Source organism: Ictalurus furcatus, chromosome 16, assembly GCF_023375685.1.
Source record: "Ictalurus furcatus strain D&B chromosome 16, Billie_1.0, whole genome shotgun sequence".
NCBI classification, from domain to species: Eukaryota; Metazoa; Chordata; class Actinopteri; order Siluriformes; family Ictaluridae; genus Ictalurus; species Ictalurus furcatus.
The window spans coordinates 18,843,125-18,864,276 of NC_071270.1; the positions used below are offsets into that span (position 1 = coordinate 18,843,125).

Consider the following 21,152-nt stretch of genomic DNA (forward strand, 5'->3'; position numbering starts at 1 on the left):
CCATTAAAAGTAATAAATGACAGTAGACGCGTATCAGGTACCTCGGGTTTATAGAGTATATATAATTCATGTTTACATGCTACAGTTTTTTTTTTTGTTTTGTTTTTTTTTAATGGATAAAACTGCTAAAAACCAGCTGAACTGACAAAAATGTCCAAAGGTGTGCTAATGATCACTCACGATTGATCTTCAGGACTCACAGCTGCTTCTCCACTTAAACTGTACACGAATGACCTCAGCACAATGTGTACACACGTACCGATGATGTTTTTTTTGAGAATCATGTGACAAAAACTACATTACAGTCCTAGACAGACACGTCTAGCACCTCTTGTTTCACTTTACACAAGAACGCCTAGAGATCATAAAGAATGTACTTTATGGGAGGGATAGGAATAGGGAGGGTAAAGCTTATACAAGGAGACAGACATATTCTGGCAAAGAGTATGTACATCCAAGTTGTAAGCCCACAAGATCAACACAACCTACTCAGAAACGAACCCTAGGGCTTTAAGGGTTACGCTTACACGACAACGATGCACTAAAGACGGAAAAGTATTTCCTTTGCGTCCTTGAAAAGTTTCACGTACAGACGACGACGTTGCCAAACAATCCCCGTTCACACGGATCCGTGAAAACGACTAAAGACCGCTGTACTACGTATGCCAGGCCAGTAGTTGGCGATGTCGCTTTGTAAAGGAATACAACAGTGGTTTTTCTGGATAAAAAGCGCAATAACGTTTACATTTCTCAAAAGATATCAATGGTTTATGATCTACGTGGAGTACAAAAAAAGTTCTGTGGCCAATTACTTCGAATCTCGATAGTTAGACTTGGAAAATGATTCATTGTCATAAGGAATTGTGAAAACTCACGCATGTCAAGCATAGATTTGATTTATTTTTATTGCTTAATAAATGCTGCGACATCCTTAACGTAATGTAATGTACGTGAAATGTGCATAAAAATGTTTTTGTTGGGTTTTTTTTGTTTTTTTAATTTTATTTTCATTGTGGAAGTGAATTTTCCCGTCTTCAACCCCATCTTCTGTTAACAAAGCTCGTTCATTTTTAAATACTGATGAAAAATCGAAATTCAAACAGTGAGACACTGGCAGTCAGTCTGCTTTCTATATTTTATTAGCAATAAAAGGATACAGATTTACTCAAACGGACAATCACAAAGATAACGATACGATTTTGAACACCCTTTGTCGGCGTATTTGTGGGTTAATAATGTGGCGTATGTAACACATGCGTCTCTGCTGGTCGCAGTAGTGAAGCAGGAAATGTACACTTTGCTAGAGAAGCGTCAATAAACTCAAAATCTCCAGCAGCACAAACACAGTGCTGTTGTTTTGAATGTCTCGCACGTTGTTTTAAAGTACTCGCACACACGCACGCACGTACGCGTATAGACCGAACGCGTAATACACGTGCGCATGACGTCATCGTTTTCAGGCTCTCGTTTTTGTATGTTTATACGGAGACGACAACGGCACCGCTTTCAAAAACTCTGTACTTCAAAAAACCCATTTTCAGGCCCCGAAACGTCGTCGTCGTCGTGCAAACGAACCCCCAAGACGCATAAAGTTTGTTCAGTTTTGAGTTGAAAACGTCGTCGCGTAAACGGCCCATAAGACGAAAGGACTTTTCAAGTCGTGTTCACCCTAAAGTGCTAAACCGAGTCTCCATCACCCTTCACCGAGTCTGTTTCAATTCAAACCCAGGAAGTAAGCCTTTACACAGAAGAGCGAGTGTTAGATTTGTGGTGCAGTCTGTTAGAATGTTGTCCTTTACATGGTGATGGTGAAACATTCACACTACCTCCCCCACCACCCCCACCCCCCCTTTTGAACCCTCTTAAGGCTGCAGCTGTGAAAATCCTGTCATGAGTCTGCTGTGAAGTCTACCCCCTCATCCCATTTCCTAAATTTAGGGACGGTATTGCTGGGATGGGCGGCCGGAATGCAAGCAGACCCCCTCCATAGAACCTGTGCCGACAGTCGAGAGAAATAGCAGTGACGAGAGCGCTTTAGAGGATGACGAGATTCCTGTGGCATCGCTAACTGAGGAAACTCGGCACGCTGCTGCTCTCAAGCGCACCGCGAAACAATCGCAGCAGTCGGCTGCGAATTTCGTCGAGTTGAAACGTGTTGGCCGTTCAGGTTAACCTCAGCCTTCAAAGACCTCAGTGCTGTTTGAGCACTTGGTCTAAGAAACCAGCGAAATGCAGAACGTTTTCTCTCACGAGGGCTTAAGCGCGGAGGTTTTTATTCTAAGTATGCGGTTTGCCTTTTTCACTTTCGGACTCAAAATGGTTCCTCTGTGTTGAGCCCGTGTGTCTGAGCTCTTCCTCTTTTTGTAGATAGTGTTAAAATACTGGCCGTGTCTGCAACTGCGCTTGCACAACGCAAACAGAGCATAAAGCATGGCTGAAATTCCTTCGAGTATGTATTATGTATGACTAAATTTGGTTTCACTGTAAACCACACACTTGTTGTACTTAACATAGGCTTTGGTTAGATGCAAATTGCACGTCTGAGCGCTCCACCTAGCATGCTGAAGTTTGAATTCAACAAGTGGTTGTGAGATTTCAGATCTACTGTTGGTTTTGGCAGTGCTTTTTGTTTTTGTCGTCATTGCTTCTTTGCTCGTATTCTTTGGCATTCGTGATCCTGCACTTTTTTAGGGATGGATGAGGTGTGCTGTCTATTCCTGATGTTCTCTCAGCAGCCAGCAGAAGTACAGACATGAAGGTCTCCTGACGTTCTAACATGCTCCTGTTCTGGAGTCCTTGCACTGGCTCCTGGTCAGGTTCCTGTGTCGATTTTAAAATGATGATGCTCACATACAAAGCATTACATGGCTTGGCTCCTCAATACTTATCTGCTTTATTAATTCCTTGCACCCTAAATCGCAGCCTGCGCTCCTCACGGTGTAATCTGTTAACTGTTCCAGAAACCTGCTGGAAATCTTCCCTTTGGAACTCTTCCTATCGAATTTAGAGAAGCTCAGACCTTTGGCATTTTTAAACAAAAACGTCAACTTAAGACATACTTTTTTAAACTTGCATTTGACTGCGGATGTAAATGTTAAATGGCGCGCTTATATAACGCGTTTATCCAAAGCACTTTACACTGTGTTTCGTTCACCCATTCACACACACACTCACACACCAGTGGTAGTAGAGCTACCATGCAAGGCGCTAACTTGCCATCCGGAGCAACTTGGGGTTCAGTGTCTTGTCCAAGGACACTTCGGCATGTGGAGTCACGTGGGCCGGGAATCGAACCCTACGATTAGTGGACAACCCGCTCTACCACCTGAGCCACAGCCGCCGGATGTCTACTTGTATTATTATTATTATTGTTATTCTTATTCTTATTAACTTTTATAATTTTTTATAATACTTGTACAGCACTTTGAGAAGCTGTTTTAAAGGCACTCTATAAAATAGTTTATTATTATTATTATTATTTTTAATTATTATTATTTTTATTATTATTAATGATCTCGAGCATGCCAAGATTTGAAGCTCTTGTAATTTACACTTACACCACTGAGTACAAATTGGATAGCTGCTTTTTTTTTTTTATTTATTTATTTATTTTTTGGGGATACATCACTTTTCCTCGATTCTACTAAATTGGTTTGTTTCTTCCTGATTTTTGCTGTGAGCAGGCAATAAACTCGCACACATTGTTTTAGATGTGCCGTTGCCCCATGTTACTCTTGTTCACGGGGAACGTTTTGCATTATTAAACATTTGAGCTCTTTTGCAGTTGCGCATCCATAACTGTAACTCGCTTACACGCACAGTAAAACGATCAGTGCTTGAAACATGATACTGCAAGCACATTGACGAGTGGACACAGCAGCAAACCTCTACAAGATCCAGCATGCTAATGTTTAATGATCTCATTTCAGCGAAGCAGAAGAGTCTTAACATTGGGAACGTCTGCGGTTGTTGTAAACGATCAGGAGTTTATTGTGACGCAGAGTTGCTTCGTGCGCCGGTTTATCCAGTGGGGAAATTTTTACTGACCAGTTTGAACTTTTAAATGTCCTGATTTGGGAAACACTGTCCTCCTCTTCGCTATTCAAAAGTCCTGAAGGGGAAGTAAACATCGTTTAGGCAAGACCCATGCGCCATTTCCACTGGGTGGGGCAGATGCGTTTCTGTGATTAAGAGAACAATGACAGATGCTCTAATCATTATCAAATTCAGACAAAGGCAACTATATTTCTGGCAGGTCATGGATAAAGGTTGTCATAACAGCGATTATAACCTGTATGGACATCTCATTATATCTCTCAAGGGACAAAAGGTGTTTTTTATATATATATATATATATATATATATATATATATATATATATATATATATATATATATATATATATATATATATATATATATATATATATATATGTGTGTGTGTGTGTGTGTATATATATGTGTGTGTGTGGGTGTATATATGTATATACACATACATAGTTGTGCCCATAAGTTTGTATACCCCTTGCAGAATCTCCTAAATCTTAATACTCTTAGCAAAACAAGAGGATCATAAAAGTCCCATGTTGTGTTTTATTTAGTTACTGTCCTGAATAAGCTATTTCACATAACAGATATTTACCTATAGTCCACAAGACGAGATAATAGCTGAATTTATAAAAAATTACCCTGTTCAAAAGTTTACATCCCCTTGATTCTTAATACTGTGTGTCGTTACCTGGATGATCCATGACTGTGTTTGTTTTGTGATAGTTGTTCATGAGTCCCTTGTTTGTCCTGAGCAGATAAACTGCCCAGTGTTCTTCAGAAAAATCCTCCAGGTCCTGCACATTCTCTGCTTTTCCAGCATTTTCTGCATTTTTGAGCCCTTTCCAACAACGGCTATATGATGTTGAGATCCGTCTTTTCACACTGAGGACAACTGAGGGACTCGTACACGACTATTACAAAAGGTGCAAACGTTCACTGATGCTCAAGAAGACAACACGATACAGTAAGCGCCAGGGGGTGTAAACTTTTCAGCAGGATGATCGGTGTAAATTGTTAGTATTTTGTCTTCTGGGAGACATGTAACTATCTTATTTAGCATCTGAAGGGCAGTAATAAATGGGGGGGGGAAAGATCTTTAAACAAAATAATAATTTACACTGATCATCCTGTTGAAAAGTTTACACCCCCTGGCTCTTAATGCATTTTGCTACCTTCTTGAGGATCATATAATATAGTATGTATGTATGTATGTATGTATGTATGTATGTATGTATGAATGGGGTAACAAACACCTTTTCCACTGAACAGTATGGTTCAGGAAGGACTCTAAACCCAGGACTATCCATGTGCTGGTTGAAGCAGTGTTCCCCACCATAGATGGAGTTATTCAAAGGTTTACTAGTGATAGCAAAAATAATGAAACACTACATGGACATTAAAATATAAAAATATTTTTGAAAAATTATATTAGACATATCTCATTTGATGATAAATTGTGTGTGGCGCTGCTGCCTTTCTCCCACATACAGCTATGATTAATGGCGGCACATGACCCAAAAAACAAGTGCCCCAGTACTTTAATCTTTTAGTGAAAATAAAGATAAAGGTTGAAATGTGAGTGCAGACTTTACAAGACATTGTTAGAAAACAACACCGAGTTGTGCATTTTCGTGAAGCTTGTTGTAATGCCCAAACTGCATTCTGTTCAGTACTTGTAAGACACTAGGTAGGGTGTACAACACCACTGTTTTAGCCTGTTTAGTGCACAAAGAAAAAAAAACAGGAATCCATTTGCTATTCACCTTTACTAGTCTGTAACTGGTGGACTTGACTTGGATCACAGGTAAGAAATGTTAGCTCATGAATACAAAACATTACTGTGGACAAATAAATGCAAAAGCAACTTCAACATGAATATTTTTGGGTTGAACTGTGATTGGGTTAAAAGTTTTGAATCTTCCATAAAAATAAAAAGACTACACTACTACTAAAGATTTTTTTGCTGGATCCTGGATTGAAGCAGTTCCTCCCAGGGCCATTACAAAAATGAAGTAAAAATAAATAAGCACCAGAATGTGGGATTATGGGTAATTTGACCATCGTGGAAAAGTGCTGTAAGTATGTTCTGTTTGCTGTAAACATTTGTGTATTTTTTTTTTTGCAGGTGTAACAGTGACACAGACACACCAGCGCAGTCATGGTGGCGCTATCACTAAAGATCGGGGTGGGAAATGTGATTAAAACTATGCAGTTCGAGCCCTCCACCATGGTGTACGACGCCTGTCGTGTCATCCGGGAGAGAGTTCCAGAAGCGCAGCTCGGCCAGCGTGAGTGTCTCCTAACACATCACTTCCTGTATTAAAATGCAGCTTTCAAGCCCAAACAGCAAATGTCTGAAATATACAGAAATGTCTTTTTATATTGTGCAACTGTAAGCCCGTCTTGTGTCTGCTGTAGTCCTGAATTTGAGATATTGGGATTAGCTTGCCAATAAAAAAAGAAAGGTACCATCTTTTGTACTGATATTGTACAGTTTGATTATGTATGTTCTTTTAATGTTTCCTGGGCTGTGCAATGGTCCTCCTGCTGAAAATGCTCAATCTATCCTTATCTTTCCATTCCAGTGATCCTGGAATGGAAAAATTCTTAAATTCACTCCCTTTATGGCTCTTGTAATCTAATTTGAGCAAGTCAAGTTATGCTGTAGTGCATCGCTGTTATTGTTGTAAGTGTCACAGCCATGGTTAAGTTCTCCTCTATTTATTTTCTTTCATACCTAAGTGCTGATCCAGGGTTAGGGCTCTGGGCATCTGGGGTTTGATTTCTCAGATTGCTCAGAACAACAGTGCTGAGTTCAGGTTAGCGCTGGTGTATTTGTCTTGGTTGAAGTCAAAGCAAGACCTCAGGTCAGCACTCTTGAGCTAAAGTATTAAGGGGAACCTCTGATCGAATGACTCCAGTTACTCTTGAGGAACAAGCCCTTATTCCACCCTTCTGCCACCAGCCTCCACGAAAGCCCCTCCTGTAGGAAAAATGAAAGAACTCTCTGTCAAAGTCTAAAAATATCCCAGAATATAAAATGCAAGTTTCTAACAAAGCTGCTTTTGGCTCTCCGATCAGGGTGTGGCTAGCTCCTCCAGTCTTACATAATAACTTCCCTCTGGATGCGGTTCTTGTCATTCTTGTCCAAACCTGTGAGTAGTTTTCCACTTTGAGTGCCTGTTTTTGGCCAACGTCAACAACTAATATGGAACGTTCAGCATCTTAAATAGCAAACTGTAGAGAGACGCTATATAGTCCCTTAGGGGTAAAAAATTTTTTTTTTAAAAATCCCTGAGTTCTGATGACAAAGTGTGTGTAGGTGGGGAAATCTGAGTTACCCTTTGTGGTTGAAGGACATCGGGAACATTCATAAACTGAGACGGGGTAACATTAAAGGAGCGACTGCATAATATCGCCCTGAGTCATTTCTGGTGGTCACTGTGGTCTGTAGACATTAAAAGGGAAAGAGATATGCATATTTTACCACCCATTTAACACCTCAGTGCTATTGTGGACATCTGTCATGAATTTTCTATAAATATGATTCTGTCTTAGTTCAAACTGGATTGACTTTTTTTTTTAATTACAAAGCTGCCGTATTCTCAGTATGCAAAATACATCAGTAGAATAAGCTCTGACTGTTCTTTCCTCCTCTAGCCAATGACTATGGCCTGTTCCTGTCAGACGATGACCCAAAGAAAGGCATTTGGCTGGAAGCAGGAAAAGCCCTGGACTACTATATGCTGAGAAATGGGGTGAGTCAGTCATTCTGAGGCAGGAATGTCTACTTGCTGCCACATGTTACTTCATATAGAGGAAGTACACTACTGCGAAGGGGGATTATGATTAGACCAGTCAGTGGTGTGTGTGTGTGTGTGTGTGTGTGTGTGTGTGTGTGTGTGTGTGTGTGTGTGTTAAACTCCAAGTAGGCCTACCTGTTATCTCATTCCTATTAATCTATCTTTTTACATTTTATGAAGAGCTCGCTGTCATATAGTATGTTGTCACTGTAGTGATAGACGGAGTTAATTATCACAGTTGGCTCTCAAAGCGGCAGTGGAAGAAGTTCGGGCAAGCTTTTACATGAAAGTAAAACGTTGCAAGTCAGCAAGTGGTTGAAATCTGCAAACTTCCACTTTCACATCTTAACACTATGCACACGTGAAAGTATTTCCGACTCTTATGGCTGCACTCTTAAGCCACACACGTGTGTGTGTGTGTGTGTGTGTGTGTGTGTGTGTGTGTGTGTGTGTGTGTATATATATAGATAGATAGATAGATAGATAGATAGATATATACATACACACACACACATGTATATGTGTGTGTATGTGTGTATATATTTATATATAATCATTCAGAAGTGACTAAGCAGTAGGCACTGTACTCTTAAATGATTGCTGTTGTTTAGGGACGTGTGTCAGTTCCACTCCAAATAACCCATGATATTACAGCTGAGACACTGCTGTAGGTTCTTTGACCTGAGCAGTGACTTAAAGGATATTATTATAGTAGTAGTGTTAATGAGAGTTGTATTAGTAGACATTTAAATAATTTTGTTCTGTCTGTAACACAGCATGGTTATAGGAGCATAAATCACTGTTTAATCACACATGCACAAAGCTGCAAGGTATCCCTTTTAGCTAGACCCAAAGTTACAGTTTTAGTCTGAGTACAGCTCGGGTGCATTCATTATGGTCATTAATTATGGACGGAATTGGTATAAAGAGTCTCTTGTCTGACACTGGTTTCTTTCTCTTTTTTCTTTTTTGTTTCTCTCTTTCAGGACACACTCGAATATAAGAAGAAACAGAGGCCCCTCAAGATCCGCATGTTGGACGGGACGGTGAAAACAGTCATGGTGGACGACTCCAAAATCGTTACTGATTTGCTCATGACCATCTGTGCCAGAATAGGTAAACCAAGTGGCATTCTTTAAAAATAAACAAGCCAAAAACCACAGGCCTGGTGTGTCCACTAATCCCAGGGTCTAAATGTGGAATCTGTTATTGTGGTGTTTCATTTGTATTTATGTTACTTTTCAAGATTGAGTCTAATTTTTGTCAGACTGAAGCATGTTGATTTACTTTTGCTCCTCAGGCATTACAAACCATGATGAATACTCCCTGGTGCGGGATATTGGTGAGGAGAAGAAGGAGGAGATCACAGGGACGCTGAAGCGAGACAAAACCCTCCTGAGGGATGACAAAAAGATGGAGAAACTCAAGCAGAAGCTCCACACCGACGATGAGCGTATGTCAGATTGTCGCCAGAACTGGAATCCTAAATCTCCACAGTTTTTTTATCGTTTCCAAACATTTTGAGATTTTAAAATCGGATGTAACACTACACCACGAGTGAACACTTAAATTTTTTTAGTTTTTTTTTTTTTTTAAATAGGCTGCTCATTATTTTTGTATGTAACGGCCACATTGTGTACAAGTTTGCTGATGACATAAGCAGTACATTTGATTGTAGTTAAGAACAATCTCGGAAGCTCTTATTTCATAGACTAGAGCACAGGTGATGTTGATTTGAAACTCTTGTGCTCCTTTACGTGTGCAGTGAACTGGCTGGACCACGGGCGAACGCTGCGTGAGCAGGGGGTCGAGGAGACGGAAATGCTGCTCCTCAGGAGGAAGTTCTTCTACTCTGACCAGAACGTAGACTCCAGAGACCCAGTTCAGCTCAACCTGCTCTACGTACAGGTACGCAACCAAATATCACAAAGGTAGAGAATGGTTTTCTCACAATCTTCTTGCAATCTCACGGAACTATAGAGGTAACTGTCTGAAACGAAGTTTTGGAGTTTTTCATGCGAGTCACTGATACATTTAATGCTTTGAACATGTTTGATGACCAGCTCTTTTTAACGACACGCTTTAATTTTGCATGCTTATTTTTTAAAGTATGCGTGCGTATTTTGCATAGCTTTTTAGCATGCTTACTTTTTAAAGTGAGATACTTTTCTATCTCTGTATTTAAATGAGTGTGCTTAAATCTCAGTTGTGTTAGATGCCTACTAATCCCATAGTTACTGTGTCTATTATTGCTGTTATACCTTACACTGTCTCAGAAGCTCTGCCTACAGCTCACAGAGCATCTGATGCTTATCTTGCACATTGTGTGCGCCGATCTCGTGCTTTGTTTTTGGCGCTAGTGTTGTTTTGGGATCTGCTGTAAATCTGTTTTTGGATCTTGGAGAAACAGTTGCACCTTTAGAACAGATCAACAGTAACCACTGACAGACCAGTGCAGTAATGTCACTAGAGAAACATGAACATAACGTAACATAAAACATGCCGCCATCTCACACGGGAGGTTTTACACTACTTGGCAACAGAAGTTGGCAAGTACACAACAGAACACCTGCAGCGCTCTCTGTATTATGACGCTTAGTTAGTTAGTTACAGTTACATTTATATAGTGCTTTTCTAGACACTCAAAGTGCTTTACGTAGTATGGTGTGGGGGGGGGGGTCTCCTCAACCACCACTAGTGTGTAACATCCACCCGCTGGATGATGTGACGGCAGCCATAGTGCGCCAGAACACCCACCACATATCAGCTTTTAGTGGAGAGGAGATGAGTGTGATGTAGCCAATTCAGAGATGGGGATTATTAGAGGGCCATGATGGATAAGGGCAATGGGGGTTTTTCGCCACGACACCGGGGTGTTAGCCTTACTCTTTTACGATAAGTGTCCTGGGATTTTTAATGACCACAGAGAGTCAGGACCTCAGTTTAATGTCTCATCCGAAAGACGGTGCTGTTTTTACAGTATAGTGTCCCCGTCACGCTGCTGGTTGCACTGGTTTTGATCCCCGGCAGTATATTTTGTAAGCTTAATAACATGATATATTTTCTACACAGGCACGAGATGACATTCTGAACGGATCCCACCCTGTCTCTTTTGACAAAGCCTGCGAGTTTGCCGGTTACCAGTGTCAGATCCAGTTTGGTGACCACAACGAGGCCAAACACAAACCAGGATTCCTCGAGTGAGTTTATTTATTTATTTATTATATTATATTATTACCATTGTGCCTCATTTTTTTGCCTTGCTGTTTTCTGCTCTGTTAGTTTGTTGGGATTAGTCGTTGTCATATATTTGTATTGAAAGTCAGAGCAAAGCCTTTTCAGGTCAATCTGAACCATCCGTTTGTTTTCACCACATCATAATACAAGTTTAAAATTTACGCCGAACAATTCAATGAGAACTCTTCATCTCTTCATACCCTTCTAGTTTGAAAGAGTTTTTACCCAAAGAGTATGTGAAGAACAAAGGGGAGAAGAAGATTTTCCAGGTAAGAGGCTCGAGGTTAGCATGTTGACGCAGGTTTGAGGTCATTGCGGGGGCACGCGTAACAGCGTGCGCAGTGATTTGGCTGCTGGTTGTGACTGCGCTTCCTCTCAGGCTGCTCCAGTTAGGGATGAAAGCACAGACTGAAAACATATGACCTAGACTTAGTCAAATGTAAACCATTTGCAGCAGCATCTTTTATTGTTCCCTATTTGAATAGAAAGATGAACACGGTTAGAGCCTGAGGCGGCATATGCACTTTAATAAGTACACTGATGTGTTCTAATCTGTTACCTCTATACTTGTGTAGTATTTGGAATGGCTCGTGTTTATATTCTTCTGTGTTCAGACTCTCCATGGACCTCATTCATATTGGTTAATATGAAATATCCAATCACCCAGGCATTCTCATTGATACTGAATGGAAATGAAGTCTGTTGGATGTTAGACTGAGTTTTCTTTCCCCCAATCAGGCACACAAGAACTACCAAAATATGACCGAGATCGAGGCCAAAGTCAGCTACGTCAAACTGGCCCGTTCTCTCAAAACCTACGGAGTGTCTTTCTTCTTAGTCAAGGTAAAAGAGTTGTTTTTATTATGCAGCTGTACCCAAAGTGTTACATGGTTGCAAATGCTTCGGTAATTTAACACCAGAAATAGTTTGTCCGTTAACAAACTGGATGAGGTGTGTGTGTGTGTGTGTGTGTGTGTGTGTGTGTGTGTGTCTCCACCCCCTGCAGGAAAAAATGAAAGGAAAAAACAAGCTGGTCCCTCGTCTGCTGGGCATCACCAAGGAGTGTGTGATGAGGGTGGATGAGAAGACCAAGGAGGTGATGCAGGAGTGGAGCCTGACCAATATCAAGCGCTGGGCTGCCTCCCCTAAAAGCTTCACCTTAGTAAGTTCAGGCTTTGTGCTGGTGTGCGTGTGTGTGTGTGTGTGTGTGTGTGTGTGTGTGTGTGTGTGTGTGTGTGTGTGTGTGTGGTGAAATAGCTGGATTTTATTTACTCACTTTTTAATCCTGCTGAGAGTCTCCCTCCCCCCACCCCAACAATAATTTGTGTGTCTTCTGCTTCTTTTAAATACTTATGTAATCTGTTTTTGTTTTGATCCTATGACACATCTTATTTTAGCATTATAGCAATATCAAATTATTCCGATCCACAAGAAGAGAACAACAGAAAGCATTGTTTCATGTTAAATGTCAAAAGCATTTTCAAGACTTTAATTAGGAGAGTTAATGTAACGGTTGTCATTTTTAAGAGAGCAAAACTTTCTGATCTAAGGCATAGTTCCTCTTTATAATAATTATAATCATAATAATAAACAGCTAGTGCTCTCTGAGGCATATCCTTGACAGTCGTGGATCGATTTTAAATATTATAAATAGGACTTTTTTAAATATCCTTTTCACGTTGTGAAGGGAAAGACGAGGGAAAGACGTGCATGTCCGTGTTTATTTTTTATTTTTTTGAGCGTCTGGGGAAATATTCAGGAAACTATTTCCTGGTGAATTGCCAAAGAGCTGGAAGCTGGCTTCAAGATCTGAAATGGGAAAGAAATGCACTTGGTATTAAGGCTGTGGCCAGCTCATAATCTTTCCCAAGCAGCGTCACAGTGTAGAACAGAAGCCATCTGTGGACAGCTGTCAAGTCTGTGGGTTATTCTGTAAAGGATTTCCTTGCTTTTTGGTTTCAGTAAATGGTGCACAAGGTTTTTTTATTTATTTTTTATTTATTTATTTTTAAAAACAGTCTGTCATTGTAGTGCACTCTATATTTTTAGTTGAAAAATAGTTATCCAGTACACACAAAAAGCCCCCCAAATGAAAATGATATTCGTGTTACATTATGCAGTGATTCAAGATGTCGACGTTATCATGGAATTCAGTTCAATTACAGATGTTTACAAATCGATACAAATTCTTTAACGCCTTTTATCAGGTCAAACTTTGAAAGACTTGTTTTGTAAGACGGACCCAGGAGAACTTCTTTTACAGTTTTTATCACAAGTAAATTCAAAGAATCTTTTATAGACTCATGTGGTGGGCAGTGGTGGCTTGGCGGTTAGGGCTCTGTGTTACTGATTGGAAGGTCGGGGGTTCAAGCCCCAGCACTGCCAAGCTGCCACTGTTGGGCCCTTGAGCAAGGCCCTTAACCCTCTCTGCTTCAGGTGCACTGTATCATGGCTGACCCTGTGCTCTGACCCCAGCTTCCTGACAGGTTGGGGTATGCGAAGAAAAGAATTTCACTGTTCTCTAATGTATATGTGACCAATAAAGAATCATTATCATGTCGTACATATATGCCTGACCCTTTTTTTTTTTTTTTTACATATTATAACACCCCATCCAACAACCCCAACAAAGTAATCACAGCCAAAACCAAAAGAAAGGGGGAAACAAAAAAAACAACAAATAACCAACCAGAAAAACAAACAAACAAATAAATAAAGAGGGAAAAAAAAGCCAAGATGATTAGTATTTATTGTCTACCTTTCCTCAATCCACCTCCAGGGTGCGTACATCATTGAAGTAGGTAATTGTTGCCATTTTCCCAAAAATGATTCACCCCTGCCTCTGATGTTATACTTGATTTTTTCAAGTTTTAAAAAGGACATTAAATCTTTAAGTCAGACTGATATAGAGGGGGGTTGTGGAGAGGTCCAAGACAGCAATATTCTGCGCCGAGCAAGTAACGATGCAAAAGCCACAACAATGCCTGACTTTTTAAGCTGAAGTATATTATGATCATTATTATTTTATTTGCTTATTTTTAAAAATTAATTATTACTTTTATTATAACTGATTTTTGTTTTAATTATGTCTGATAAATGCCTGTATTCACCATGAAATAGCCATTGAAGCTGGAATGGCGATAAACCAAAATACAAACACATACAAATTCTTTTATTCGCGGAATAACAAATAATCTTGTGAACGTTGTCATTTCTGTAGGACTTTGGAGATTACCAGGATGGCTACTACTCGGTCCAGACCACTGAAGGAGAACAGATTGCGCAGCTGATTGCTGGGTACATCGACATCATCCTCAAAAAGGTAACCGGCTGTTAATGCATCTTAAAGTGTCTTATAGGCGTGGCTCGCTTCAGCATGCCTTGGTAAATGAGCCGTTATCCTGTTTACCTCAGTACAAATGATTTTGGTTACTCACCTTGCCCAGGTACTATGTGAGCTGAGATGGGACATATGGGCGGAGCTAAAATAGTGCAGACCAGCGATTGGTCGTATGCAATCTTTCCAGACTATGTCTGTGGCTGAAAATGCTTCTCTACCAACGCAAAAATATTCAGCAGTGTAGTGGCCAAACTTTCCATCACTTTCTGATGGATTCGCAAGGCAACATCATGGTTTTTAACAGCAATTTAATGGTTCAGATTCCTTTTTGTTTTATTCACCATTAAAACTAACGACCGCTGATTATGTGAATGAAAACTGACACACACACACTCATGAGAGAGTTCGCATGTCTTGCGAATTCTCGTTTTCTATAGTAGTGTCTAGCTTAGAGTAACATATTTCCCATTGTCTGTAACAGTCGGTCTTATCCGAAGACCTTGTTTGCGTTGCGTTATGTAGCAGGTTGCATGCATGTGTGAAGGTACTGCCTGTGGTTCACAGGAGACGGTGGAATTCCACAACAAACCTTGATTCTTGACCTTTGTGGAGTAAACAGCTTGGCAACAAAAGGCTTCTTTCCTGTGATATGTAACATGGCAGAACTCGCACGAACCTACTGTCTGTCTGTCTGTCTGCAGAAAAAGAGCAAAGACCACTTTGGCTTGGAGGGAGATGAGGAGTCGACCATGCTGGAGGATTCGGTTTCACCTAAAAAGTAAGCATGATTGTCCATGCCATCGTCTCTGACTGTTGTGTGACAGCCAAGGTTACTTCAAGATGGAAAAATTCCTTCCTTTATGTTTTGTGTCTTTTATTAGCATATGATTATTTGAGTGAATGCTGCATACTATATGACTTAACTTATAGGATGTGTGTATTTTGAATCCCATGATGGCCACATAGTATATCATGGCTAACTTTTCTTGTGTGTGTTGCATACAGATCGACAGTGCTGCAGCAGCAGTTTAATAAGGTGGAGAGGGTGGAGACAGGCTCTGTGGCCCTCCCTGTCATCATGCGCCCAGGTGCAGGAGGTCCAGAGAGCTTCCAGATGGGCTCCATGCCCCAGGCCAAGCAGCATATCACCAGTGGCCAAATGCACACAGGGCACATGCCACCACTGGTGAGCTCTACTAAATACATTCTACGTTAATACACCTGGTATAGCTGATTAAACACAGGCCGTTGTCTGCTGAATTTGTTGGCTGAATCAGGTGCGATATAGATTGGCCAAGTGCTCCTCTACTCCTTTTGCATTAAACTGGATCTCTGTTTTTACTTCTCTACACAATCACTCTGTGGATGTTATTTGCAGATGAGATAGCATGTAAAGAAAGAAATAATAAATCTGTCATTTCTAAGATATAGATAAGATAAGAGAAATCCTCAAATGCTTTTCTTGTACTGTTTGTATATAAATCATCTAATTAAATATTAAAAACATGACCGGTCAAAAGTTTAGACACACTCATTCTTTATTTTTATTTTTCCACTTTTAAGAATAATAATAGTCATCAAAGCTCAACAAATTAAACTATGGGAATTATGATGTTATAAAAAATCCAAAATAAATCAAAATAATTTAATATTTTAGCATCTTCAAAGTAGACCCCCTTTGTGCCTAGAATTTCCAGAAATGTATTCTTGGCATTTTCTCAACCGATTTCTTGAGGAATCACCCTGAGATGCTTTTTAAACAGTATTACGCTGGACTCTTATTGGCTGCTTTTTGGAGTATTTTGCTCATTGTTGTCCATTTTTTAAAAAAAAAATTTTTTTTTAAATTTGTAAATAAAATGTTAGTTTTCTAATGAAAGAAATGAATATGTTGGCACAATGATATTTTTGTCTACAACACAGATTTCAAACATTTAATCATACACCTTCAGATCAAAAGGTTTTTAAGATCATGAGAAACATTTCAGTCGAGTGTCTCCAGACTTTTGACCGGTAGTGTACATGAGTCCTATAAGTGATGTATGTAAGTAACGATGTAAAAGAAAAGAATTCTATTCTACTGGGTATGTAGCGCACGTTGTATGTTATAACCTATGTGTTACCTGTATAGATCGTAACCTACATGTAGTGAGCATATATAGTGTGTATAAGAAGCAAGCTCATAATCACGATAATTGTGTGTGCTGTGGAAAGAATTATACCCACGTGAGAGCAAGCTAAAGATGGAAGATCTTTAGCTTAAGAAACCAAGAAAATGTCCACAGTTAGTGCTACTGGTAATGTAATGTAATGTTCATTGTGCCTGTGGCAGTATGAAATCAAAGTTAATTATCGTTCGAGTGCGTTCAACTGCTCAAAGCTAAATTAAATCGAAATGCATTTTTGGATTACTCTGACGGACCTAGGGTAAAACTCTGACACATCTTTCTTGTTGCAGACCTCAGCTCAGCAGGCACTGACGGGCACCATTAACTCCAGTATGCAGGCAGTGCAGGCAGCCCAGGCGTCTTTGACTGACTTCGACACCCTACCACCACTGGGCACTGATGCGGTGAGACACACCGAACCGTTTTATACTTCCACCACACTTATTATATGCAATACAGATTGAAAATCAGTTCATGCATCCGTCAGTAATCATCATGTTTATCTTTTTTGCTTGTAAGGCCTCTCAAGCCTGGAGGAAGAACAAGATGGATGAGTCCAAACATGAAATTCATTCTCAGGTGGATGCTATTACTGCAGGAACGGCATCTATGGTTAATCTCACTGCAGGCGAGTCTACATGCACACATACTCGTTGCTACATCAAACACTAATTTGTCTAAATAAATATTCATTTTTAATTCAATGGTAAATAGCCCCTTTTTAGTGCAATTAAAGGATTAGTCAAAATTAAACACGAAGCTTGTTTGTTCCCTTAGTGCCAGTGTCCAGAAAATAAGCCTGGTTTGTAGCTATTAGCCTCAACAGCTGATGGGCACAAACAGGTCATTTGGAACATCTGCACTTCAACCAGAGGTTGCTTGCCATGTTTTCATACTGTACAAATCAAACACGCCCCCGCTGTCTTACAGGTGACCCAGCAGAGACCGACTATACGGCTGTGGGCTGCGCAGTGACCACCATCTCCTCCAACCTGACTGAAATGTCCAAGGGTGTAAAGTTACTGGCGGCGTTGATGGAGGATGAGGGTGGAAACGGACAGCAGCTCCTGGGTGCCGCCCGTAACCTGGCCTGTGCCGTGTCAGACATGCTAAAGACCGCTCAGCCTGCCAGCGCTGAGGTACCACACTAACTGTCTCTCTCAGTGCTCAAACACACAGGCAGTGCATCACCACATGTAATGTAAACATGAGTGTGTCCTTCACAGCCTCGCCAGAACCTCCTCCAGGCTGCAGGTAATGTCGGCCAGGCCAGCGGAGAGCTGCTGCAGCAGATTGGAGAGAGTGACGCTGACCAGCAGTTCCAGGTGTGATACCTATTTACATACGCACACACACACACACCAGATTCAAAAGCATCTAATAACTAAATTTAATCTGAATTTTCTTTGTCATGGCTTTTAACCAGTCCTTAGGCAGAGGATCGTTCAGACACACGAGCCGGATTCATCATTATAGTCAGATGCTGGTAAAAAAAAAAATAAATAAAAAATGCCCTCCGAGGAAGAGTAATTCATTTCCATCAGCCAATCGTACTAATTCTTCCCTAATCTCTAGTTGGAGAGCACGTTTAATCATAATGTTGGGCTACATATTAAATAACTTCACTCAATAATTTAGAGAACATTTACTTCCTTGTTTTCCTGAGATTCATTTTCAGCCAGAAGATTTTTAAATTTTTTATTTTTGATCAAAACCAGGAAGTAAGTCTTTCTGTGAAGTTACATTTTTAAAGTAATGTTGCACAATATATTGGTTGTTTATGACCATTACAACATTAGACAAAGTCTGCCATCTCTGAGCACTTTAGAATTTTTTTTTAATTCTCTCCAAATCAGAGATTATATACAAGTTTCCTGTGCATGCTTAGATAAATAGCTGCATTGGTGGGATTCGAATACAAAAATTGTATTAAAATAATGACACTAGCTTGTTCAATTACATTGTAAGGCATATCCCAATGTGTAGCAGTATAATATTTATTAGTATTGTGCAGCTCTACTTTAAACATTATCATTTGATCCTCCGGTCTGCTCTTTCTCTTTATAAATATTGGGTGAAAACATCTGGTGTGGGGTCTCTTTAATTGTATAGTGTAAAAATGTAATCTGCTCACAAAATGTGTAAATATTTGTATTGTCTGTAAGAATAATGATCTCTCGCTGACATGAGTAAACAGACTTCCAGGTAAAGGTTTTTCATTAGGGTGATCATTTATTTAGATTAGTAAACAGCCTGCATCATATTTTAGGAGGAAACCAATCCTTTTTTTCTTCAGTGAGTAGAATGCTAAGAGTCTCGCTGGCATGTTTTTGCATCCTGTCTGGTATTAATCAACAGTGCCAGCAGTGCACCTAAATAATTACCAAAATAATCACCAGTGCCGGAAGTGCACCTAAATAATCACCAAAATATTCACCAGTGCCGGCAGTGCACCTAAATATTCACCAGTGCCGGCAGTGCAACTAAATAATCACCAGTGCCGGCAGTGCACCTAAATAATCACCAAAATAATCACCAGTGTTGGCAGTGCACCTAAATAATCACCAGTGCCGGCAGTGCACCTAAATAATCACCAAAATAATCACCAGTGTCGGCAGTGCACCTAAATAATCACCAGTGCCGCTGGCAGTGCACCTAAATAATCACCAGTGCCGCTGGCAGTGCACCTAAATAATCACCAAAATAATCGCCAGTGTCGGCAGTGCACCTAAATAATCACCAGTGCCGGCAGTGCACCTAAATAATCACCAGTGCCAGCAGTGCACCTAAATAATCACCACTGCCGGCAGTGCACCTAAATAATCACCAAAATAATCACCAGTGTCGGCAGTGCACCTAAATAATCACCAGTGCCGCTGGCAGTGCACCTAAATAATCACCAGTGCCGCTGGCAGTGCACCTAAATAATCACCAAAATAATCGCCAGTGTCGGCAGTGCACCTAAATAATCACCAGTGCCGCTGGCAGTGCACCTAAATAATCACCAGTGCCGCTGGCAGTGCACCTAAATAATCACCAAAATAATCGCCAGTGTCGGCAGTGCACCTAAATAATCACCAGTGCCGGCAGTGCACCTAAATAATCACCAGTGCCAGCAGTGCACCTAAATAATCACCACTGCCGGCAGTGCACCTAAATAATCACCAAAATAATCACCAGTGTCGGCGGTGCACCTAAATAATCACCAGTGCCGCTGGCAGTGCACCTAAATAATCACCAGTGCCGCTGGCAGTGCACCTAAATAATCACCAAAATAATCACCAGTGCCGGCAGTGCACCTAAATAATCACCACTGCCGGCAGTGCACCTAAATAATCACCAAAATAATCACCAGTGTTGGCAGTGCACCTAAATAATCACCGCTGCCGGCAGTGCACCTAAATAATCACCAAAATAATCACCAGTGTTGGCAGTGCACCTAAATAATCACCGCTGCCGGCATTGCACCTAAATAATCACCGCTGCCGGCAGTGCACCTAAATAATCACCAGTGTTGGCAGTGCACCAAAATAATCACCAAAATAATCACCAGTGTCGGCAGTGCACCTAAATAATCACCAGTGCCGCTGGCAGTGCACCTAAATAATCACCAAAATAATCGCCAGTGTCGGCAGAGCACCTAAATAATCACCAGTGCCGCTGGCAGTACACCTAAATGATCACCAGTGCTGCCGGCAGTGCACCTAAATATTGATATCAGACTGGTTTTGTGTATTTTTTCTTTGTCTGTGGTAGTTTCGGTTAGTTTCTGCTCACTCTGTGGGGTTTTTCTCTTTTATGTGCTTTGGGTTGGGTGACAGTTGAAGCCCAAGTAGTAAGTACTGCTACTGTTAGTAATAGCAGTAGTCTAGCACTTGTTCAAAGTGGTTCAAATGAACATTTTAGCCATTTATCGTTATTCTCCAGGCAACTGTACTGCCTTACTTTGATATTATGGTGTTTTAATCTACAGCAACTATCTGGAGAACTCCCGGCTGCCAGTTTTAAACATAACCTCATGACATGCCACTTCATCTATTGTGGTCACAGCCTCTCACCCTTATGGAAAGAATTCAAAGTATTCAGTAGACTTCCTCTTCCAGTCATCCTCTTGTTGGATTCTCTGTTCATCATTTAGTACCTCGGTTTTACATTACAGTTAACACACGTTCGCTCCTTTAATGGCGGCTCAGTGAAATCAGACTGCTTACGTTCTGCTTCAGTAGAGTCGTCTGCTCAGCAGAGAAACTCTGGTGTCTGTGGCGTCCTGGCTTCTGTAAACAGCTGAAAGGAAATTATGCGGACCAACAACTTTCACTAACTTTCACTCACTTTCTGGATGTCAGACCTGTCAATCATGTTGCCTGTCAGTTCAAAATGCTAGCCTGTAGCAGTAGTGTTCAGGCCTTTGAAGCCTAAGTGTATGTTTTGGGCATGGAACCCTAAAGAGAGGGGCTGTATTGGTTTCAGTTTTGAGTTTAAAATTTGAGCAGCCAATGTCGGATAACATCAAAATCACTGGATATACCTTGAATATACCTTTAACACTCACTTG

The 21,152-nt window shown here is 40.6% G+C and overlaps 1 protein-coding gene across 1 annotated transcript in view; it reads left to right on the plus strand.

Annotated features, from left to right (window-relative positions):
• The window catches only part of tln1 (talin 1), an 84,245-nt gene that overhangs the window by 28,326 nt on the left and 34,767 nt on the right, over positions 1-21,152 (plus strand). The window contains exons 3-18 of the mRNA XM_053646253.1: positions 6,175-6,337; positions 7,710-7,807; positions 8,839-8,968; positions 9,153-9,305; positions 9,618-9,760; positions 10,925-11,052; positions 11,298-11,358; positions 11,828-11,932; positions 12,096-12,251; positions 14,310-14,411; positions 15,131-15,207; positions 15,435-15,615; positions 16,888-17,001; positions 17,117-17,225; positions 17,528-17,736; positions 17,824-17,922. Of these exons, the coding sequence (XP_053502228.1) occupies positions 6,208-6,337; positions 7,710-7,807; positions 8,839-8,968; positions 9,153-9,305; positions 9,618-9,760; positions 10,925-11,052; positions 11,298-11,358; positions 11,828-11,932; positions 12,096-12,251; positions 14,310-14,411; positions 15,131-15,207; positions 15,435-15,615; positions 16,888-17,001; positions 17,117-17,225; positions 17,528-17,736; positions 17,824-17,922 (1,995 nt within the window). The 5' untranslated portion in view covers positions 6,175-6,207. The remainder of the gene's footprint in view (positions 1-6,174; positions 6,338-7,709; positions 7,808-8,838; positions 8,969-9,152; positions 9,306-9,617; positions 9,761-10,924; positions 11,053-11,297; positions 11,359-11,827; positions 11,933-12,095; positions 12,252-14,309; positions 14,412-15,130; positions 15,208-15,434; positions 15,616-16,887; positions 17,002-17,116; positions 17,226-17,527; positions 17,737-17,823; positions 17,923-21,152) is intronic.